Source organism: Lytechinus variegatus, chromosome 11, assembly GCF_018143015.1.
Source record: "Lytechinus variegatus isolate NC3 chromosome 11, Lvar_3.0, whole genome shotgun sequence".
Classification (NCBI taxonomy): domain Eukaryota; kingdom Metazoa; phylum Echinodermata; class Echinoidea; order Temnopleuroida; family Toxopneustidae; genus Lytechinus; species Lytechinus variegatus.
In genome coordinates, this window is record NC_054750.1 from 6707641 (window position 1) to 6733068 (window position 25428).

A 25428-nucleotide genomic window follows, 5' to 3' on the forward strand; every position below is an offset into this window, starting at 1 on the left:
CACCACCAAGATAATCATTAATATCATCACCACCTTCAATACCATTGTCATTCTGCCATCATCAAACTCTTCAGAACCATAATCTCCAGTACCATAATAATCTTCATCACTACAAAGATCACCATCATTACATCCATCACCACTGGCGGATCCAGGGGGGGGAACAGCCCCCTTTTGAGAGGCACAATTAAAATTGTGAATGAAAACATGCCGTTAAAACAGAAGTGCCCCCCCCCCTTTGAAAGTGGAGTCCTTTTTTTGCTTGTTCAACTTTTTCGTGGACGAAATGTCCTTTTTATGGCTTTTTTGTGCATGCCCAATTTCCATTCATTATTTTGATCTATATTTTTTATGATTATGTGCCAACCATAAATTTTATCATTACCACTATTTGTTTCATTTATGTTTTGTTGATACCTTTGCTTTGTTTCATGTGATTTATTTTTTTTATGTGTATATATACTTTTGTTCTTTTTAATGAATTTGGAAAATACTGAATTGAAAAAAAATGTGGTTAAAAGCATTTTTCTTCTTTTTTTGCTCGTAAAATTTTTGTTCGGAAAATGTGCCCCCCCCCCCTTAGGAAAATCCTGGATCAGCCCCTGATCATCACCAACTGTGTCGATTATTAAAAAGGCAATTCTCCTTATAATCAAAATTGTTTTTCACCTGAAAAATTGGAATCACCAACAGCTAATTCATTTACCGAGTCATTTACAAACCACAAGTCCACAAATGTTTCTGTACGTTGTTTTTATTTCAACATAGAAAATGACAGACAACATATCGAGATACATCTTCTGGTTAACTTATGCAACAAAATGATATTTTATCATTATGAAATCATAGCAAATATTGTTTCCTGAATACATTCATCATTTTCCAGTTTAAAATCACAAATAGATGCCACAAACATCATTTCTTGAAATATCAAAATCTTTTTGACCTATTCAATTTCTGAAAGCATTTAATGCTATTCATCTTCAAATACATAATTATGTTTAACTTAAAAATAATATTTTTTCTTTCTTGTCATTATGATTAAATAACCCAATTTCAAAGCAATTAATATTGACTTGTGCTGTTTTTTTATAAGCATTATCATACAAAAATTCTAAAGGTGAAAACTTTATTTTCAATGGCTTATTTTACATACACATACACAAAGCAGTTAACAGAGATGCATACAATGTAACACAAACTATACAAAATGTACAAAAATAATTTACAAGTTTTTCCTACGTTTTAGGATTGTTGCCATAAAAGTTGACTTTGGTTCCATGCAAAATGCTTGATGAATTATTACAAAAGTGTATAAATGGCTCTTCCATTCTGTTGCTACTTCTTGCAAGTATTTATTATTGAAACATAAAAGATTTGAGATTTTTTCTCCCTTTCTCATCTCCATACATATTTTTTTGTTACTTCACAAAATGACATTTGGTCCTTACCCCGTCAAAGGAGTTAAATATTACTCAAAGAACCATCAACTCATCAGTTATCTTGAAGGATCTCTGTACGTATTCTCAATAGTAATAATTCATTACCAATATGAAGCATCGACCTTAGCATGAAATAATAAAAAGCCTCTGCTTTACGTAAATAAAATCCCACTGCCCATGCAATGGAAAATTACATATTCAAGTGACTCTGGATACTCCTGTAAAGTGGTCTTAATATCGATAATTAATTTCTTATGTGACAAATATCAGCCTTATCATAACAAAATTTAATAGCATCAGCTTTGACTAAAAAAACACTCATTGCCCATGCAATGAAAAATAAAATGTTCCAGAGACTTTGGATACTACTCAAATAAGGTGTTCATAATATTCATAATTCATTTCCTCAGTGACAAATATCGGCCTTACCATAAAAAATAATGGATCCATAACTTCTGTATTCAAATTAAATACACTGTCTATGCATTGAGAAATAAAATCATATATTCATGATCATTATTTGAGGTTTGTTCAGAAATAAACAGAAATCAAGGAATGTGTTTGTATTCAACTCCCTACAGGGGCTTTTTTGGTACAGAGACTATTTTTCCCTGTATCTTTTCAAGATGTTTCCATGGCAGCAGGAGTCTCTCCCTCTGGTACCAACTTCTTGGTTTTGATCTCCTGAAGAAATGAGAGAATCACAGATGAAATAAATTTACTTAAATCATGGTAGAAGTAACATATGATAGATAAAAGCAAAGATAGATGCAAGTTGTCGTAATGTCATGGAAACCTTAGTTTGGGAAAACTAAAACGGACAAGGCTTTTTCCAAACAAGAAAGCTCAAATTAATATTCTATTTTCAGTATCCAAATATAGGGATGCCAGTTGGAATTGATCAGAGGGCCTGAAAATCACCTAGAATACAATATTTTGTACACAAAAATGCTAAAACTATGGCCTGAAAATAAAAAGCTAGAGCCTGTTTTCAGGCTTTTGCCTGAAAACTGGCATCCCTGCAAATATGACTATTCTGAACCAAACGCCAAATTAAGTGCTTATATGAAGTAATGGTGGTTCGATTAAAATTAATTTCCAAAATGAGAGTTTGGCTTTAAAGGTGCACGATGGCCGGCACTGTTGGATGGATGTGTACTCGCTGCCATCTTCATTACGAAGATCATAAGACGCGATTTCCATGCAGCTGTCACTCATCAGCAAGTCACGCAGAACGTGCACACATTCACAGCGAACACATACGCTTCACTGCTTTTGGCTACATCAGCATTGGTTTAAATACCTGCTGACGTCACTTCACACAGCAGCAGGAGGCGGAGCCAACCTGCCAATATCTTTAAACAGCAGCCGAAGCATATGCAAACTGAGAATTGACATAACTTGGGCATCTGCATGTGCACCGTATAACATGATAATGTTGGTGTCAATGGGTAGCTGGCGCCATCCCCAGTGCGCCATATGTCAAGCAGCGCCCTCTGAATCAGAGGATTGTGCACCTTTAAATGTACCTTATAGTGAAATGTACAGTATATCTTAACCATTCGAACTCTTTATTTGACACGGTAGTCACTCTCACCTTACATTATTTGCAGATGTCAAGCTTATAGGCAAAATTAATACATACATGAAATAATCTATTCTCATGATTCGAGCCCAGCCATGCCAGCGGCACCTTACTCTGATGGTAACCCAGCCTAGCCCAGCTGATGTCATGTAATTTCCCAAACTAACGTCTCAAAATTACTGCTTTGACAGAAGTAAAATTCACCAATAGCTAACACATAGTCCGTATAAGACTCGCCATGTATTATCTCACAAGCCTCCTTGGTAGGGTAGTAAATTTTGGCCATTTTTATGCTAAAACCTTGAAAATGAAACCCATTTATCAATAAAATTATAAGCTTAAGTTTATGATGACCTCTTTTTTAAAAGGTCACCTGACATCTAAAACCCTTGCTTTTCAAGTCACATGACTTCAAGCCAGTATTCCGTTTTTCAGGTTCAAAGGATGTTTTAATTGCTTGTTGTGGATAGTGAATCTCAACTAGTATGGAGGTGGGCTTGCCTGCACTCAACCAGTAAGATTACTCATGATCCAGTGACAGTTGCACATGCTTAAGTATCAGAGTAACACTTTGGGTATTCAAATTCATGGACATGAAAATCTATGATATCTGAGTATTTTCATTTTCTGACATTAATTTTATATTGAAATACAGTACTGAAATTCTCTCACCAAATGGCTTTAAAGGAAAATGAAACCTTTGGAACAAGATAGCTTTTGTGAAAACAGATAAGTTATGAGCATTTGAAGATTAGATCATTATTGTAATGTGGATCCTCCCATTGGCAATGCAACAAAGATGTGTGATATCACATGTGAACAACTTTCCCACTTCTTTTGTATATATTTCACCTAAAATGCCTATTTTATTACATCTATCAGTAGATCATTAATTCTTTCTATAGGAGGGTTTGTAATACAGATTTTCAAATATATTATGAATAAACAGTTTGTATCACCATAAGAAAGAGCATAGAGAGATATTTGGGGGGTATTTTATAGTCCATCAAAGGGGAAGTTGTTCACATGTGATAGCACACATATTTGTCGCATTGCCAATGTGAGGATTTCCATAGCATTAGTGATCGCAATATTCAAATGCTCAAAGCTTTCTCATTATTTCTCCAATCTTTCTCAAACTTTCTATGATCTTATTCTTTGATTTTTCTCTTTCCACACAAACCCATTTGTTCCAAGGGTTTCATTCCCCTTTAAATTTCAGTATTTTGTCAAGAACAAAATTCCATCCCAAATCAGGTTCTAAAATATCAGAGTAGCATAGGATATTCAACTTCTTGAACTTGAAAATCTATAATATCTGAACATTTGAATTTTTCTGGCATTCATTTCACATTGAAATACCAAACTTCTGTCACATTTGCTCTGAGACAATCAAATGATACTATTTCAGAAGCTTATAACGGCATCGTTGATACTCACAGATGGCTTTTCCGGTGAGTGTTTGCTGTCTCCGTTCATGTCGCCGTTCATCACGCCATTAGCCATGTGACCGTTGCCATTGACAGCAGCAGAATCTCCAGAGCCATTGACGGCTGGCTTGTCACCACCGTTCTCCTCCTGTCGGCTTCTCTTGGGTTCGGCTGCGGCATCATCGGTCTCCTCCGGTTTTCTCTGTGGTGGTGGTTTGTAACAATTCTGTCAGGTTTACAGTTAATACAATGAAGAACAAGGCCAGACAGCAGAACAGACAATGCATTAGTACATGAATGATAAAGAAAGGTGGAGGAAATGAATGGCTAAGATTAGAAGCGTAAATCATAAATGGTAGTACCAGTAATGTTAATAAATATACATAAAAATTTTAAAATCATGTTGCACTCATCCAACCCAACCATAAAATGTGAAAAAACCAGGGTTGCTGTTTCTTTTATTTTTTAACAAATCCATTTAATAAAAATGCAAGTTTCTGTGAGATAATTTTAGATTTTTTGAAATATTTAGGTCAAATTTGTATTTAATGGCTTTTAAAAAAGCATGTTTGACTGCACATCACCTGCACAATTTTCTACGTGCAGAAAAAGACTGTCCCAACTTTCTTATTTGGGTTCATGAGGGCAACATAATTGTGTTCTTTTTAGGCCTAATATAAACAATATTAACAATCACACTAGTAAAAGATGATCGATAACACAGCAATGCAAACATCATGCCACTTGGAAAAAGAAAGCCTGAAGAAAAACATCTGGGCCAAGACATTTCATAACATATCACATGGACTTCCTATTTTTCCCCCTTTCTGATTCCAAATAGATGACATGATGAAGGTAGAATGAAGGATAGCATGAATGAGACTAATGAATTAATCAAAGGAATGAATGAATGAATGAAATATGATGAGTATATATAACACACATGCAGATTACATAATGAATTGAATTATGAAGACAAGTATTCATCAGGCCCAATGCCTTCAACTTTTCATGGGGAAAAAATCACAACTAATTTAAAACTGAAATTTTATTTTACAACTAATGAATAAAAATCTTCACTTCTATAAAATAAAATATCGACCAAATATCAAGCACATTCCATGATCAATAAACAAAATGAGAGAAACAATCCACAACAACATTAAATATAGAACACAATCGTTTATCAAAGAGCATGCAAAAACGCTTTCAAGTCACAAATAACCGACACAAAATTTCCTGGAATGCTGTCCGGGGAATGTTTCATTAACAGTTAAGTCATTGCTTTTCATAGACTGATTTCCTGTCAGCCAATCAGATGCCAGAATTTCGGTAGCTTACAACAATAGTCAGTGAAAATCACTGAATAAATGTTTCATGAAACGTTCCCCTGTTCTATTGTCTGTTCAAACATAACAAGAAATGCAAGCTCTCCCCAGAAATAACCCAAAGTTTAGTTCACCTTTCCATTAAAAAAATATATTTTGATGGGGGGGTTACTGTTTGTGTATTCTTTATATACAAACCTTTTTCCTGACGAGATGTGAGATGTCTGTTACTGGCACGCTCTCAACTTTCTTCACTGCAATCTGAAAAAAAATTGTTTGAATATGTCTAAATATTTTCACTTTATATCTAACCAGTATGTAAGGTTGGAGAGCAAAGAAACGTTATAAATACTTTTTTTTTCAACACTATGACCCGTATACTGAACCTTTTTTTTAATTCTAACTTTGATCTAACTGACAAAAATCTCTGACAGTACACGTACAAGTTCAATCTAACAGCCAACTTGACATTCAAATCCTTCAATTTGTTAAGTAATAACTGACATTGCTTTCTTCACCTTCAATACGTGAGAAAAGACCAAAATCAACAAAAGAAAATAATTTAAACAAACTTGATATTTTCAGCTTCTCACAACCTTATCATAGAGGTAGAGCATGCTATTAGTTTAACCGACTTCAAAATGAGGGCCTATAAATTGATGATAATTGTGTTCAGTGACCAATGATCCTAAAACAACCTCACTAAAGCAACTCTAAAATAATAAGTTGTTCTTTCACCTGATATCATATTACCCACTTCATTATCATAAAATTAGGATTGCCTGATTTAGTAACACTAAATTTATGCAGACTGGATTATAAACAGTGAGCATGATTGATGATATAAGTGTGGGCGAATAGATCTTTTTACAAGGTTCTTGTAGCTGAGAGTTGCATGCATAAATTGGAATAGCCTACGAAACTGAAGCAACTGAAATGTCCTAAGAAAGCAATCTATTGGATTGTGGAGCGCTCTACGAGGTCCATATGAAAGAATTCACTTTTCAAAAGGATATCAAAAAGTTATTCATGACATGACAACCCTCTGTTAATTTGTTGGTGCCTCGTGATTTACAACAAAAAAAAATTCTCCATGTTTTGGAATATCTGGACTTTAAAAGATGCTTAGTCTTGATAAAAAAAAAGTATAAAAGGTGTCTTCTTTGGTGGAAAATATATTGAAAGTGTCTAAATTCAGACTTTAGTCTGAAAAGAGGTATCCCTGGGATATTACAGGTCATTTGTCTCTATGGGCTAACCCCAAAATGGAGCCCATGACAGAAAGCTTAGCAATCATCGTAGAGCATGTTTTATGATTAATTGCACTGACTACAATGTACAATCAATCTTAAAAATCAAGTGTGCGATCAATCGCTGTCCTTTGTGTACATAAACCAGGGTTCCCATAGAAATTTGAAAACAGAATTTCATGACTTTTCCATGACTAAATTGCCGCTTTCAATGGCGTCCCATGATGTCCCGGGAGTTATGTAGAATTTGGGACGTCACAAAACTGGGAAAATGGAAATCATGAACACCAATTATAATAGAGTATGAGAGTTGCGAGACATGACAAACTGGAAAGCTGCCATAGCAAAGAGGTAAATGCACTTCCATGACTTTTCACAAATTTTCCAAATTCCCTGACTTTCCATGACCACAAATTTTTCCAGGATTTTCCATGACTGTGAGAACCATGATAGCTCACCTGCTGGACTGGCTGTGCTGATGATGATTGGGCAAAGGATGATGGAGCAAAACCAGAAGAGGAGCCGGCGGCAAAACCAGAAGAAGAGCTGGGTCCTGCTCCGTCGCTCGTTACGGCCTGAAGCTTCATCTCCTTAGCATCCTCAAGCTTTTTACAAATATATAAAAAAAAATTACGACAATTATGCAGAAGTCCATCACATTTTACTAACACCTTTCAAATCTATCATCAAAAGGGGAAGTTCACGCTCAGAATAAGTTTCTTTTTAATAAAAGCACAAAAATATAGAAAAGTATTGGTGAAGGTCTATGAAAATCCATCAGAGAATGAGAGAGATTAGGATTTTTTAAGTTTTGGTTTTGTGACATCACAAACAAGCAATTCCTCCAATATGCCATGTAATATGAATTCAATAAATTTCTTACAGGAAATATAATAAATATAAATATTTTCATAATAGCATTATTTTTTCATGCAAGATCTCATGATTTTTTAGTGTGTGAAAAGTATGAAGAAAAAAACTCCCTTGTGCATGAATGCCCCTTAATTTCTTGTTTGGGATGACTTACTTTGCTAACAATGTCTGGAAGCAGTTCTTTGAGTTCATCAATCTCCTTCTGGTCACAGACTATGGGGTCTTTTTCATCAGCTTTTTCTGGGCAAAGAAAACACATTGTCATCAACCACTATAATATAAAATTTAAAGGTTTTACAACTCTGAATTAGTGTCAATTCACCCAACAGCAATAATTTGGTATTTAGGGTAATTGACATAATAGCCAAAATTTTGATTTTTAGCGCTGTGCACCTTATGGTTTTCACGATATGACATGCCCATTTTTGCATTATCAGTCAATATGGGTATGGTCTCCCATTTCCTAATGGCCCTTGCATTGTAAGGGTGTTCCAAAGTTTATGCAAGTGGCATCATTGAAAAGGGAATAAGATGAACTATCTTATAACAAATTACTTTCTACATAGGAGCGAGTTTGAATACAATGACCTTTTGACCTTGAATTCAACCACATAAATCAAATTATTTTTGTTGAAACTCTACATACATAATATTCAATACCTTCTTAACCAATATCATAAAAAACTGGAGATATTATTTGTTTTGTTTCTAGCTGTTCTGATAGCTGGCATACATGATGCTTCCAACAAATAGTACAGCCCCACACACAGGATATTATGTTCTGTTTAAATATGCAGGCAAGAAAAAAAACATGCATACAATATTTCATTACAATTCAATGCTTAAATCATTGTGAGGTGTCTAAACACAAATGATTCATTTATCCTATTATGGAGACATTGTATTATACTAGCATAGAATGTTAATTGAATACTGTAACACGTTTTGTTACATTGGGCAAGTTAAGTGTGCCAAACCTAGTAATAGGTAAATAGTCTAATGTAAATAAACAACACGCCTGTTGTAATTCTCATTTAATTTTCCCTACGAGCCTAGCTAGTAATGATGCATTCATTTATCAATCAAGTTTGAATGCATCACTTGTTGCAATGTCTGACAAGTTTCTGGCAAGCTTTTGTTCAGAAGGTATTGATAAATTAGAGTGTGTTTGGATGTCTACTAGGTATTCACTTTCTCCTATCGAAATACCATGTAACAGGTTTATGCAACAGTATTTCAGATATAAATCAAGAAAATAATTTGATGATTGATCGTTTTGCAATGCAAACAAAGAGCCAGTGCAATAAAACAAATTAAAACACAAAAGAAATAAAATATACATACCTTTTCCTTTCCCTTCCGTTTCTGAAACTTTCTTTTCTAGACTTTCTAGTCTCTTTTCAATGAGCTGTTTGGATTTTCTGTAATGCTGTAAAAAAAAAAAAAGAATGTGAAAATTATATAACTGTTGCAAATATACTAATAGACACTCGGACTGCACGATTAAACAGCTGCTTTAAAATAATTTTGAATTTGTTCAAAGATTAAAATGGCTAGTGCTCTTTACTTTCAGTAACTTGCTGGTCCAGAACAGCTCTGGGTTAAGTTGTAACATTTTGAGTTTATAAATGCAGTGTACTAAAACAATTATTTGAATCAATAGAGAAAAATCAAAGAAGCATAATGCTAAAACTTTCACCACAATCTGATGAAAAATAAGAAGTTATGACACTTTAAAGAGTTTTGTCTATTTTTCACAAAAATACTAACATGTACAACTCAGTGATATGCAAACAAGTCGATGTCACACATTGTTCCTTTAGTTCTTTTGCTTGAATAGGCGCAATAGTTCAGTCGGTAGAGCAGGGGGTTTGAATTCCAGTGACCCAGGTTTAATTCCCATTTGGTGCGCTAGTGCCCTTTGGTATGGCATTAATCCTCATTACCAGGTCCCTCAGAGAGGACCTTCAGCCGACAGTTCTCTGGTTGCTTACTTACAAGCATTCATGCTTTATTAGAAATCGGTTAAAATATCAAAACCACCACCACCAATATTTCAATCTTTACCAAATTGACAAAAAGGAGCCTCTTTTTTAACACAAAATGTGAAATCAATGGTAATTACATGGAGGAATAAAACATGATTTCACACGACAATATGATAATCTGAATATTTCATATTTCATTTAGTGAAATACAAAAGAAATAATGAGTGGATGATGTCATCGACCTCATTTGCATACAAATCAGGGTGTGAATATTACAGTTTTTTGAAAATAAGCAAAAATTTTAAATGTCATAACTTTCTTATTTTACATCCGATTTTGATGAAATTTTCAGCATTATGCTAGTTTGATTTTTCTCTATTCAAATCAAAGATTTTTCTGGGGTGGACTTGACCTTTAAAAGAAAATCAGAACTCACCTCTATGGATTCATCAAACTTCTGGTCAAATGAGCAAGCAAGACCAAGGTTGTAATGCCTGTAACGATTGGTCAAGGAATATATTTTGCAAATCAATGTTCTTCTATTCATTGAGTTAGATATTTAGTGCAAAGGTCTCCGAGGAGAACAAAGGCATATCTAAGAATGAAATTACATACTACTTTAGTTGAGTTGGTTGACATCCCTCCCCCAAACATTGGGGGAAATTTAAAATTTGTAGACTTCCATAATTGCCTGGGCATGATCCATGTTGCCAAGGAACAATGCCCAGGATAGCCTAGTTATAAAACTATGCTTAAACTCTTGTAGGATTCCAAGTACTTGTATTCATAACGGCAACATTGTTGGACTGGTCACAGTACCGATAGGGCCTTAAAGGGCCCAGCAACTGACAAATCATTGGGAAATTGAAACGACACGAAATTTGCAAAAGGCCAACTGACTTGCATAATATAATCCGTCCGTCATGAGCACCAGTCGGACTAATACGATAGAAGTATGGACAGTACGAATTTGACCGAAGTCGTGATGGTTATTTACTTTGGATCATCGCAGTTCCAGTTTCCAACAATCCCAATTTCTAGACTCATAGCAGGTCTCTTGATTGCTAAACCAATATAAATAACCACTGCGAAGTTACATGTTTCGAAGTGAAAACAAGCAGTTTACTTTTGGTTGGTTAGTCTACTAAGTATTGCTCTCCTATAGACCTCCCAGACATGCCGGCATCTATTACATAACACCACCAGGCATGCAGCCGAGTGAAAGACTTGAATCCTTCTCTGTTCTGAGATAAGCCTTAATTTCTCCATGATTTTTCAATGAAAGGTCGCTTTAATAAAGATATGCTATAATTACACTATCTAAATCTGGTCAGGTTCCCTACCCATAATGCAACATCATAGGCAGTGTAGTCTTGTATACAAGCCCTCTTGAATAAAACACCAATTTTCTGCTCGATACATTGATAGTTTCATACCGAATAATAATGTTAACAATTAGCAAAATAGGTACTTTTCCCTTTAAAATATTTGAGTTTTGCTATTAAAATAAAATTACACTTAATATATTCACTGAGTAAGTAATGGTTATCACAAAAGGTATATTTCAAAACCATATATTTATAACACACAGTCAATGAGCGAGCATATATAGTGTTGGGAAGTTCGCTCCCCCATTAAAGGTAAAAGGACGTAGTTGCACCTAATAATAATTTCATGAGAAAGACTTTAAAAATCAAGGTTAATTGTCACCATATTATCATAGATCTAGATCTACTAAATTAACATAAACTTAATTCTGTGAAATCATGAAATCTTAGCTGAAAATCGATGGCACATATAAGTCAGGGTTATCTTAGACCATGGTCTAACTGTGCTAAAATTATGGAATGCCATAAGTGTCAAAATTTTTATTAAGTTAATAATAATAATAATAATAATAACTAGCACTTAGTACGCTCTCCATAGTTAACTATATCACAGCGTTTACAAACAAGTTTAAACAAGAGTACATAATAATTACAATAAAAATACATTCAAAAGAAATTAATCGGAAAAGAGGTATGTTTTTAGAAGTTTCTTGAATTGATCTGAAGAGTTTGATGATTTAATGAAAGTGGGTATGTTGTTCCATTCTTTAGAAGCAGTAACACTGAATGTGCGATCACCTGATTTTGTACGAGTTTTGGGTATGGCAAGCAAATATGGGTCTTTAGATGAACGGAGATTAGGGCGAGTTGGTCTATGGGAAGAAAGGCTATCTTTGATATATTTTGGCATCTGGTTATTAAAGGCTTTGAAGACAAAAAGAAGTAATTTAAAGACAATTCTCTTCTTTACTGGGAGCCAATGAAGAGATTTAAGTAAAGGGCCACGATCATGACGTCGGTCCACCCTAAAGATAATACGGGCTGCCCAGTTTTGTAAACTTTGTAGGCGCTTCAAATACACTTGGGGAACAGATGTTAATTGGCTGTTACAGTAATCTAATCTGGACAAAATGTGACAACGAACAGCACTGTGGCAAGTTTCTTCAGTTATGTACTTTCTTATCTGCGATATGTTTCTCAGATGGAATCTGACAGATTTACATAATTGATTAACTTGTTCTAACATATTCATATTACAATCAAAGTAAGCACCAAGGTTTCTAACAGATTTGGATGATACAATAGTAGCAGAACCAATACCAAGGCTAACATCACTAAGGGAACGAAGGTTATGACTTGAACCTATGACAAGAAATTCAGTCTTTCCTTCATTGAGTTTAAGTCTGTTATGAGTCATCCAACTACAGATGTCTGTGACACAAGCACAAAGAGTCTTCTTTGCCTCATCTACACTGCAAACCTTAGGATCAAATGTTACGTAAAGCTGTATGTCATCAGCATAAGTATGGTAGAAGACATTATGATGACGAGCGATGTCTCCTACAGGTAAGGTGTAGATACAGTAGCCGATCGGCCCGAATACAGACCCCTGCGGTAAGCCTGTAGAACTCGCACTACACTGAGATGACTTCCCACCTATTTCTACTTTGGTAGTCCAGTCTGCAAGGTAGGATTTGAACCACTTGAGTGCAATACCGTTGACTCCTAACCTGTTTGACATACGAGATATCAAAATTTGCCTGTCGATGGTATCGAATGCTGCTGATAGATCAAGTGACAACAAAAGTGCCATATGACCTTTATCTAAGGCAAACATTATATCATTTTTCACCTTCACTAGAGCTGTTTCCGTACTATGGTGTGGTCTGTATGCCGATTGGTGTTGCTCAAACAGGTCATTATCAGCCATGTGATCCATAAGTCTTCGACATACAACTTTTTCAATGATCTTTCCAACAAAACTCAAATTTGACACAGGTCTATAATTGGAAAGACAGTTCCTGTCGAGTGATGGCTTTTTGAGAAGTGGTTGTATAACTGCAGTTCTCGCTGCCGCTGGAAAGTTTCCTGATGAGAGCGAGGAGTTGACTATCTTGGTTATGATGGGAAGAAGATCTTGGATGTTTTCCTTCAGGAACCATGTAGGAATGGGGTCCAGACTGCATGACTTACTTGCAGAACCCTTGATGATTTTCAATATCTCATCTTCAGTTGTCAGATCGAAACAGACCATAGATGATGAAAACGGTGTAGATTCAATCGAGGTCCCGGAACAGGAAGTGATATCCCCAAGACTTTCATGAATCTTTTCAATCTTGTTGGTAAAGAATGTAGAAAACTGATTACACAAGGTCTCCGCACAGTCATGGAAAGGAAGACACATATTCTTTCTGTTCAGTAAATAGTCCAATGTCCTGTAGACTTCCTTGGTATCCGAAGAAGAAAGTGCATGTTGAAAGTAGGACATCTTTGTCCTGCAGATCAGATTTGATGTTTCACGCTTTGCAACTAGATAGCTATCGTGATCTATTGCAGACTTGCTTTTCTGCCATTTCCTTTCAGCTCTGCGTCTTTTCCGTCGAGCAAGATGGATCTCCCCGGTGTACCAAGGCATTCTTCTACGTACAGCACAGGTCCTTTCTGTCGATGGAGCCAAGGAATCAATAAGACCACGCAGTGTATCATTGTACCAATCAAAACTATGATCAGTATCCTCATGTTGTGAAAACTTCTGAGTCATCGTTTGAAGGGAATCTCTGAATCTGTCCCTATCAATTGCTTTATAATTACGAGATGTTCTTGTGATCATCTCTTGCTGACTGACAGGGATTGTCAGCTCCAACCTCACTACAGAATGGTCAGACATCAGCATATCCTGCACGCTGCATCTCTTGATTATTGATTCAGATTCTCTGGTGAAAACAAGATCCAGTGTGTGTCCCCGTGAGTGGGTTGGGCCTGTAACATGCTGATGTAAGCCGGCCGCTGATATAGCCTGGAGAAAACCATTCACATCTGTCTTAGTAGGATTGTCTATGTGGAAGTTGAAATCTCCAAGCAAAATTAGTTTGCCTGGGATTACATACATATCAGTCAAAAAGGTATCAAATTCACTCATGAAATCCACCAAGGACAGTCCATTTGTGGGTGATGGTGGCGGTCGGTAAACAGCAACCAGATTCAATAGTGAAGAAGATGACGATAACTTGTTCACAACATGGACACACTCAAATGTCCTAAACTCATTCACCAAAGTGCGGGTTTGTAATTTGAGCTCAGATTTGAAGATAACTGTTATGCCTCCCCCACTTCCAATTTTACGTGGAGTGTTGATGAGCGTATATCCAGGTGGGGTACATTCACCCTTGATAACTTGATCGTCATCTTTCAGCCATGATTCTGTGATGACAAATATATCTAAATCATGTTCAAGAATGTAGTCATACGTGATTAAAGCCTTATTTCTCAGAGAACGTGCATTCCATAAATGTACTTTTGTACCAGACTGAATGTTAGGATCGTGTCTGGGTATCCTCCTCAGATTGTTGTGATTGATGCCACATCTAGAGGTTTTGTTGACAGGCAAACGAGGAGTTATCAATACTGGGATATGCCTCTGCTTCCTTCTCCCTGCTCTCTTACCTCTGTGAAACCTTTGCCTTTTGGCAATCCCGAGAGAACATATATTCTCCCAAACGCCATCCTGAAGTCTGCACCCTCTTAGAAACTGTCTATTCTGGTTGATCTCCAGTAACTTATTTCCATCATATACATGTCGATTTACCTTACATTCTGTTCTCGCCGTGTCACTAGGATTGTAACACTCATCGGTGGTCGTGGTGGTATCAAAGTTCCTTGGTCCAGGGTTCAAGCTAATATCTCCTGATAACAAGAGTTGAAGCTGGAAGGTTGATGTGGCATTAGAATAGTATACTATCCGCGTTCCAAGGAACTTCAGCTGTGTATGTGAATTACCTTCTTTAAAACAGCACTTGAATGCATGTACATGGTGGCCAATACAGGGCTCCACTTCATTTCTTCCCATTGTAGACACAATGAGGACAATTGCTATCAAGTTGACCAACTCCATTGTTGTGTTCAGAAGCTATTGATGAAGACAATGGACGGTGTGGATGAGTGAACTTGAAAGCCAAAGTCAAGATACATGGAGGACATGCATATAATGGTGGTTCAGCAATGAAGTCAAACTGCAAAAACTAGATCCATACAGATTTTCCAATGTAGGCCATCAAACAGATCCAAACTAGTCTAGGGTGATCCTGACGATATATATTACAAACTGATATAGTAAAAATAGCATTCAAACAATAATAATGTGACAAAATCAGAAATATTCTGGAGCTCAGAAAGGGACTGCCTGTTAGGCGCCTCTATACATAAAGGATCCATAAGTTGTATGTTACTTATGTTTACTGTGCTCTTTCATTGATGGTGAAGAAAATCATCTATTTTAATATGCTTCCTGACAATCATGAATGATTTGAGAGTCAAATGAGCTGAAATATGACATCTCTACTGTTAGTGATTTATGTAACAATTGGCTATCCATACTTAAACCAAAACTTTAACCCGACTTTCAGTTACACCCGACTTCCGAATATGGGCCGATGAGTCTAAAGATCACCAACAGAGAAATGCATAACTGTATGTGGGACAGAGTATTGCTTGGAAAAGACCCGAGAAGAGTTTTTGGAACTGAAATGGCTACCCTGGGTATAAATGTTGTTATCATTATCATTATTATATTAGAATTATTATTATACTATTATTATTACACTATAGTGAAATTCCAAGCTTATTTTGTTCATTTCTCATCAATTGCACATTTACTTCCAAAGATATTTGGCACATATTTTTTATTTATACATATAGACACTTGGGTGGTGATCTTATTGGATTCTGTACAAACTCTTTTTGAGATCGTTACCAGGGCCCTATCTTACAAAGAGTTACGATTCATCCAATCAATGGTACCTCTATGGAAATCCATCAGTGTCATAATTTTTTCCACCAGAAAGTTTGCAAAATGTTCTTTGTAAACAAAAGAGAGCACACCAAATTGTCAAGAAAACAATTAATCTATGAATACACATCATATCTAGAAAATATTTTGAACAAATTTGCAGTATAGATGTCAATGTTACAGGCCGTCCATATTTGTTGTTGATCAAATCAATCACAGCTCTTTGTAAAACAGGGCCTAGTTATGGCATTCATCTTTAATGGGGAGGGAACTGACCCAACAATTTTTGTGGTCTCTCATTAAATAATCATAAATGAAAATATGGAGAATGAATTAGCCTATTATTTTATGCAAACTGAGAAACTAAACAGTTTTAGAGAGTAAAGTACTTGTTTTGCAGTGACATGACATTACTCTGGGCTTATTTCATCTAAGATATAGGGTATAATAGGGTTTCATGTTAGGTTTAGGGCTAGATTTAGGATAGGGTATCATTTTAAATCAAGGGTTGACGTTGGTTATTCCGTTAGTGTGTGGAATTTACAGCGGAGTAATTGTCGCCGGAGTAAGTGTCATGGAGCCTGTTTTGCTACTTGGTAACATAATAATTGTGGTGTGAATGACTTAGTGGTGAATTAGCATGTTATCATTCAAGTGGGCATATATTATAAGACTAATTGAGAACTTAAGATGGTGCTATTAGGCTACTGGTTCGTTTCTGCTTTAAAGGATACGTTCCTGCGATGAGTCTACTTTCTGGGTCCAGGTACTTCTTCTGGATCTCAAGGCAGGCATTGAAGTCTACGATACTCTGTGTGTATTGTTCCGTTTCTAGTCCTAGTTCTCCAAGCTTGAGATGGATCTGAGAGACTTTCATCTGACTCTCTTCATCTTCTTTCCTGGAGAAAAAACAAAGAACAAAACCTCATTTTATTTCTTGTATATACTAGCAAATGTTTATAACTTTTGCAGAGTGTAACTCCAGGGAGGATGTTTCTCAAAGATTAAAGTATGACTTAACGTCGAACTTAAGTATTGATGCGTACATGATATGCAATGCATAATCTTATTGATTGATACACAGTAGTGAGCGGCCTCTTGGCATGATCTGACCAATGCAGTCATGCATTTTATACCGAACGCAACTAGACGTTTGAGTGCAACTCCAAGTCATACTTAAATTTTGGTGAAAAACCCCAAAGTTAACTTTGTAGATTTTGTTTATACAACTGATTCTGCCAGAGTTGATTGATTGACTGAAATTTGACAACACTACCATCACAATGTGTCTAAATATTAATCTATAGTTATGTGCAATACAAAAATATAACCCCACTAAGTTTGACTAGCAGAAATCCAAGACTTCATTTTAATAGAATAAACAAGAAAAAAGAACCTACTTGCTGATGATGACTCGTGAGAGTTCCAACATCTCCCAGGCTAATTGGAAGTTTGAGATGTCATCTCCATCTTCTTTCTACAAAACAAAAAAAAATAAAGGGTCAACTTTTGCTTACTTCTGATAAAAATAGAAATCAAATCAACCATTCAATAAAGAGGATTATCAAAGGTATTGTAGAATCATCCAGAATGATTACCCACATATTGGAAAAATAAGAATTCTGGATAAGTAATGGCCCAGTCAGACTTAACGGTATATGTTATGTAGCCCATTTTCCACTCCTTGGGGAGTACTTCAGAAAGACTTCATGGCAATCTTTTTATCTTCAGTGATTTGCATTTGCTTTTAATGAGCTCTACTCTAAATACAACTCACTGAATCGTGATTCAACTGTATCAATTAAGCCAGGTTTTTGGGATTCTTCAGAAAGGCAACATGGAGATCACAAAGCGGAGTCAACTATGTTTACTTCAATACAGCTCCCTGATTATGATGGCTCTTGTTAATCAACTCTCAAAATGCTTTACATTACTGAGCCATATTGATATCTTAGAATTAAATTTACAATCTTAAATTTATACACAAATGGGTTATATATAACTTTTACTTTTGCTAGTAATGTATTTCTTTTTCTCTCCCTGAAATGAATAACATGTTTCAAACAGGGCTTGAATTGCAAATTCATAGGGGCAGTGTCCTCGTTTTAAAGGGACACTTAAAGGATAGGAAGGTGGAGCTCACTTTAGGAAGCATCTAAGGCCAGCGAGAGAAAAGCATCAATAGTACTTTTCAATGGGGCACATTACCCGAATAACCATTGGGCACCAAGGACACAGGCCAAAAAGGGAACTTATTTTGGCCGACAATTATTCGGAATGGCATCAGAGCCATTTCTGAGGGCATCAGAAGCCACGGTCTTGGATTAATTTTAGCCCTGGTCATTGCCAAAATCAAAATAATCCCAGGCCGTCACTGCCCTATTGATAGCATCAATACCTATCATTGGCCTTGTAAGATTTTTTTTTGTTGGTGCTCTTTTGTGTTCCCTTTCAGGCTGTAATATAGAAATGTGTCCTGTACTGAATTATAAGCTGAATTGTGTATGTATTAACTACCATGGGTCACTATATTTCCAAGATATTTCGGCCTGTATTCTGATTTATGGGGAGCCAAAAATTCAAAAATTGTTTATATTGTATATTTCTTATGTTTAATATTTTGCTTCCTTTTGCTTTTATAATGAAACAAAAATCAAAATACTTCAGTTATCATTTCCAGACAATTATGAACAATATGAATGTCAAATGAGTTAATAAATTGGATGTGTACGGTTATTAGGGATTTGTGCCCCGATTGGCTCTCCATGGTTAACCCACAACTTTAAACCATGGTTTAATTTAAACCTGTGTTCAGAATACTAGCCTTAGAATTTCATTTCTGAGGCAGTATATATCCTAACTCACCTGTTCACCATCTGCTGAGGGTCCTGCAGCTTCCTCATCTTCATCATCATCTGTAGAATGAAAAGAAGTAGTGTGTGTCTTGTTACTAAATACCTATGATAGTTTCATATTTCCATTACTAGAAGTGTATGGAACATGGGGCTATGAAAAGTTGTGATAGGTTTCATTTAAATGTCAAAATTCAATGGAAATTTTTCCAAGTTTAGGTATCCATTTTTCTTGATAAAATGTAAAATTAACATGACAAATATGTCTGCAAAGTGAAGGAAGGTTCAAGAGTAAGCATTTAAAACAAACAGATATAGGTGTAAAAAAAAGTTGGTAATAGACATTTGTCTGAAATCAACATTAGTAAAAATCAATCATCTTTAAAATTCATTCACAGGAAATGTAACATATTCATACTAAAGACATTGAGATGATACATATTTTTACTTCATCAAAATCACTGTTATTATTCTTTTACAAATAACATAATGTATGAAAACTACGCAGAAAGGTGAAATGAACATGACACAAGCTTCACAAATATCACAGGTTCACAAATGCACTTTTTGATAAGACTATCAATATCAAAGTAATGGATATTGTAATTTGTTTCATTTTAAGTACTACCATAGGTACAGTGACGATGGAAATTACCGAGCATTCAATGGCTTGGAGATGCAAGCCATTGTCAACCCCAAAATATCTTGCGAATGGGGACGAGGGGAGATTGTGAGTGATGACCCAAGATGGCATTAATGATCTCTAATAATATTACAACGCATCTTTAAAAAAAACGATAAAGTTTTGGATTTTCATAGATGTGTGATGAAATGGGTTAGTTTGCAGTGAAAACCAGACAATGAAATTTGGCTTTAAATAAAGACAACTTATTATTCTTCAAAGAAAGTGACACAAGATGATCAAGCACTGAAAACAAAAAGCAAAGCTATTTCATGCAGGAAAGGGGATGTGTAAATGCACATACAACAAAATATTCATTAAAATGCACCTTTAAAAAAATATATATCACCATGAGAGATTAAAAATTCTGATTTCTGTTGTTAATCAAGCTAGACAAAAAAATTGTATACTAAAATAACTCAATATTTCACAAGCATGCAAATAAAACAAATTCACAAGTTCACAGCTTACATAATTAAATCCAAACAAAGCAGATTTCAAGATTTAGAATGCATTTATTTTGATGTTAGAAGTGAATTGCATAACTTGACACACATCAACACCTAATTAAACTCATGAACATACTCTGATACCTTTAGTTTTACTTTTGGCTTCATCTTCTTTCTTCTCTGCCATTGTAGTATCATCCTTATCTACTTTTTCAGTATCTTTCTTTTCAGTCTCCATCTCGTCAGATTTTTCTTCATCCTTCTTTTCTTTATCTTCTTCTTTCTTTGCATCTTGATCTTCAACTTCCATTTCTACATCTTTCTTTTCTCCAACTACCTTCTCTTGATCCTTCTTCTCTTCTTCTTTAATCTCTTCTTTCATCTTGTCTTTCTCCTTCTTTGCAGCTTCTTCCTTTTCATCATTCTTTTCTTCTTTTTCATCCTTTTCTTCGACAACCTTCTCTTGATCTTTCTTCTCTCCTTCCTCTTCTTTCTTTTTGTCTTTCTCCTTTGTAGCTTCTTCTTTCTTGTTATCCCCACCCTCTTCCATCTTTTCCTCTTCTTCCCCCTCCCCTTCCTTTTCCTTATCTTCCTTCTCCGATTCTTCACTTTCAATATTAGCCTCCAGGGCATCTTTAACTTGCTGTATCACTTCTTCTCGTTCTTTGGCTGAAGGAGAGATAATTTAAGTGTTTGGACAATGGAAAAGTTATATTGGAATTGTGCTTAGTGATTATACCTTCTAAAATACAATTGCCCTAGAAATTTTGGATTTAGCAGAGAAGATTAGAAGTCTATTGTGTCGGTGCTTAGATTCAGTATAAAACGTATGAGCCTAAGTACTCAAATTGACACATGCATTTCTGATTTGAGTTTGTTTTCTTTGTTTTGTTTCTGTTTCTCAATAGGGGAAAGATTACTGTTCATTACTATTTTTATCAATTATGATCATATTGACATAAATACCCTTGCATTAATACTGCACTGAAACTGAAAGTAGAAAATTCCCCAAAAGCCACTGCCTGTACAGATAGAGTCAGGAGGCAATATCAAATTCCGAGATAAAAGATATCTTAAGATGAGAAATATTGCACGAAAGATGACAATATGCAATAACTCCATGTTTCTAACAGTTATTATTTCTATTAGATAGAAATAAATTTCTGGCTTGCAATCAGTACATAAGATATACTCGATCTATAAAAAAAATATACTGGATGCATGGCAGAAATTTGAATCTTCAACATCAAACTTCTTCAGCAAGCCTTACATGTACATTCCATTAAAAGAAATCTTAGCATAACACTCCCAAAGATGTGAAAACAGACAGATTAGTGTTAGATTCTAGAATTGCATGCTTATACCTCAGTCATATTTCCCTTACAGCGGCCTTACAGCGAGACGAAAACAGCCGTTTTATTCATTTCTATTCAAACTATCTATATGTTGCTGGTAAAAAATAGTATAAACGGCCGTTTTCAACTCACCACACGGCCGCCGTAGAGCAAATGTGACCGAGGTATTAACCACCTAAAAGTGAAACTGTGCAATCATCATTTCACAAGGCCAAAGAGAAAGCAAGAATGTTAAAAGCTTGAATGATTCCAAGCAAGGAAAAGATCAAGGTCACGAACTACAGATCTCATCGTTCAAAGAAACCAAGAAAATCTTGTATTCAAGCAAAAGAATGTTTGAATGTAGATGAACATTAAACTAGACTATCAAAATTCACAAAGATCCTTTGTAATTGTACCTTGTAATGAGGTATTTCTATGAAGCCGTTACTATGAATGAACTATTTAGAATCCAGTTTGCCTAAATTCACAAGTCACAATACTCAACAAGTTCTTTGGATGTCGAGAACAATCGTCCAAGTATGCAAAAATGTTGTTAGTTTGAACCTATTGTTCAGGAGAGTATTTTCTAGTCTAAATAGAAGCAATTGATTGTTTAAATAGAAAGAAGCAGATGGCCCATAGTTTCAAGAAGCTTTAGCTTGAATTCAGAATTCAATGACACACCCAATAAGCACTTTAGATTACTGTAATTTAAATTCTTTTAGATTCCTTATTAATAGACAAAGCAAATGGCATCCTATTCAAATTGGATAATCCAAGACAAGTGTAGAATTCAATCATCCCCAGTGAATGACCATTGATACAATGTAAACCGACTTTCCAAATACCAGGGAATGTAATTTATCACCTCCAGCTAATTCTACACTTCCAAATCTATCTTATTTTGGTGAATCCTACAAATTGCTCTTTTCCTTTCAGTTGCTTTTATCCAATGCTTTATTTCTAAAGAGTGGGTTGATCTTACCTTACATTTTATCTATTTAATTAAGATGTAAAGATTAAATTGATCAGGGCTTCTTTTCAAAATATATTTAATGCTCGATATATGTACATGCAAGATAGCAAATGAGCTGTCCCTTTAGATCCAATGAAAAATAAAATTGAGCCATCCTCTATAAAGATATACCAATAACCACTTTACCTTCTAGCTGGTCTGCACTTTCTACCCTACTTCCAGTGCAACTTTGTTTTCCTTCTCCTCCTTCTTCGTCGGACTCTGCCGAGTCAGCTGAATCATCTGGGACCCCCTGCAGAGCGTTGCCAAGTACACCATTCTCCATGCTCGCTAGTTCGAGAAGGGAGCATCCATATTGATAGTACGCATCCCCGCACTCCTCCGCTGTCTCGCCATATTTAGATGACCTGCAATATAAATTTGCAAGATATATACACGATTGAACTAATGGATTCCGAAATCTTCATTTTCCATAGATTTCGATAACGGCCACCCAGTTTCAGTAAACAATGGGATATAAATTAAGTTACATTTATCTACTAAAAAGAATAACACTTTCACTATGTAATGTTTATGAATTAATGTATTAAAATTGATTCTTGAATTGATTTACCATAAAATAATAAGGGTAGGCCTGCAAAAATTGGAGTAAAGTCATTCGATTTAACTGAATACTATCATTCTATCACAGACCTCTAAAATATAAAAAAAACTCTTGAATTTCAAAGGAATGTTTTCCTTCATATTTTGATTTGTGTGCATTCTGCAACCTTTTAAATGAGTAATCAAAGTATTTTCTCAATACAAGGGAATTGTTCTTTTTAAGTAGACCATTTTTAAGGCTTAGAATAATGTGCATGACCAATCAATCAAAACTACTTGTTAGTCTTGTTTCCTTTAAAAAATCATCAAATGTGTAAAACTAAAAGATAGAGACAATTTTTGGACGCACAAAACATAGGGGGCCTACCACCAGTTTTGTCTCATTATGTTAATATATACATTTTAGATAATAATGATGATCTTTCAGATTAAATAACAATAAGCCATTTTGTTTTTTTAATTATTTTTTTTTTGGGGGGGTCTACTGAAATAAGATAAATCGTACAGTAGTTCACAGGCTTCTTGGAAACACTGGACAGCAGCTGGAGGGTCACCAACCACAAGATTCCTCTTCCCCTGGCCCATCAATTCTAAGGCTTCAGCATCAACATCTTCAGGGCTGAAATGAGAAAAATAATGTAATAGGTCACTCATCATATAGAATTCAATTGACAAATGAAATCTGAATACCAAATACCACTCTAAGTATCAATTCAAACAAACGACAAGAAACCTGCCTAATTTTGCTACTTCATCATTTTATAATTTATTAGACCCTATACTCAACTGATTTGTCATAATTAGTCATTCTATTTGACCTTTAGAATATAATTTTTAAATAACATTAGGCCTAGGCCTATAGTCATAGACATGATAAGTTTCTTGACTACGAGGCCAAACTCGACCTGTTGATGATTTATAAATGCAAGAGACAGCTAAAAATCTTTCAGTCATCTTTAATAAAATTACTCCAACTTCTAAGCATGCCAATTTTGAAAAGTAAAAATGCTGCTCAGCTCACCCGGCATCTTCTTGTTCCACCTCTTCGATTTCAGCAGCAGAACTTGATCCAGGTTTGTCTTCTTCCGTCCCAAGCATGTTTGTGTAGTCTAAACTTTGTGTGTAACTGCTCAAGAAAAAATGTTCCCCACTGCACCGTCTTAAACCAGGCTGAAGCTTAACGTTTCCTAATTGGGATAATATAAGGAGTGGTTTGAACAAGTTTTCTCAGTTGACTCGTCTCTGAACTATAATTGAAGACTTGAGTTGGACTTGGAGTTCGTCAAGATGACCACCTGCCGACAATGATACTTTCATACATTCGAAGAAGAAGAAAGATGTCCCAGCTTACGGTTACCCCTACTGCTCTGCCAGTGGCAAACTACTGCCTGAGAAAGGCTCCGGGCCGCGAAGTTAGGTTAAGAATAGGAGTCGGGAGCTCGAGCTAGCCTCCGCCTACGGCTACGCCACGGCGTATTTTCTTGCCGGCAAAATGTTACAAAGACCAAATCAACAACAAAATTAAATGATAATATTTCGACTTCAATTCAATGAAGTCAAAATAATATTCCCTCCAAGTCGCAAGACCAAGATATCACTCCTGTAAATATCAGCGTCAGGAGGGAACTGCCTTCGTTAGACTAAGAATAAGATGCTTGATCTCCTCAGAATTCCAATGAATGTTTTGCACGTTTATGTACGGGCTCGAATCGTCTACAGGAATAACAAAGGTGTCGCCCCCAGATAACTCTGTTGAACAAAATTCGTACATACCGGTAAGTGTAAGTAAGATTTGCTTGTGATAAAAATTGCAGGATCGGGACGTTTACGCCCCTTTACGCCCATTATTCCCTTTTTAGTGGAGATATCGATGCCCGGACGCGACGATAAGTAGATTTGAACGAAAAGCAGAAAAGAAGAAGAAAAAAAGATAAGAAAGACTTTCACAGAAGATCCGATGATGACCTGACAGAAAAATCATAGAAAAAAACTTTCATATGCGAGGTTGGACTGGAATTACTATTTTTTCCGAGGGGCGAAGCCCCGAGGGGAAAATAGTCTGAGTTGCCAGTCTAACCAAGGATTAATAATTCCCATTATACTTTCGAAAGAAACGCCTGATTATGTGTGTATTAGCATTTTAAGGTTCGATTCTACAATTACCGATCGGGCGAATCGCGTAATAGGCGATTTTTGTTACATTAAGGATCTTTGAATCAGCTGCAAGAAAGATTTCGCGCGTTACTTTGTATTGGTGGCGCGCCAGCTGTTCCATTGATTGTACTTACAATTTTAAGGTC

The 25428-nt window shown here is 35.6% G+C and overlaps 1 protein-coding gene across 2 annotated transcripts; it reads right to left on the minus strand.

The window, feature by feature from the left end:
• Positions 1 to 743: 743 nt before the first annotated feature.
• LOC121423589 (histone-binding protein N1/N2-like) lies at positions 744 to 24837 on the minus strand. 2 transcript variants are annotated; one of them, XM_041618960.1, is made up of 14 exons: positions 24150 to 24837; positions 23634 to 23747; positions 22712 to 22932; positions 20357 to 20881; positions 19095 to 19144; positions 17630 to 17706; positions 16964 to 17128; positions 10333 to 10390; positions 9253 to 9337; positions 8063 to 8148; positions 7494 to 7640; positions 5984 to 6046; positions 4468 to 4683; positions 744 to 2126 (listed from the first exon to the last, which is right to left on the minus strand). In XM_041618960.1, the coding sequence occupies exons 1-14, from the start codon at positions 24224 to 24226 to the stop codon at positions 2064 to 2066; spliced, it is 1947 nt and encodes a 648-aa protein (XP_041474894.1). In that variant the 5' UTR covers positions 24227 to 24837; the 3' UTR covers positions 744 to 2063. The 2 variants fall into 2 exon arrangements, with proteins under 2 accessions (XP_041474894.1, XP_041474895.1); XM_041618961.1 differs by having other exon boundaries at positions 4468 to 4659; positions 24150 to 24835.
• Between the last annotated feature and the right edge of the window lie 591 nt (positions 24838 to 25428).

Bases quoted from the DNA above. Each gene is read 5' to 3' on its own strand.
- LOC121423589 (XM_041618960.1), bottom strand. From the start codon at position 24,226: ATGCTTGGGACGGAAGAAGACAAACCTGGATCAAGTTCTGCTGCTGAA. The intron at 22,933-23,633 runs GTACGATTTATC...TTTATATTGCAG, and splicing joins CAAGAAGCCTGTGAACTACT to GTCATCTAAATATGGCGAGA. The intron at 6,047-7,493 runs GTGAGCTATCAT...ATTTTTTTTCAG, and splicing joins CAGCACAGCCAGTCCAGCAG to ATTGCAGTGAAGAAAGTTGA.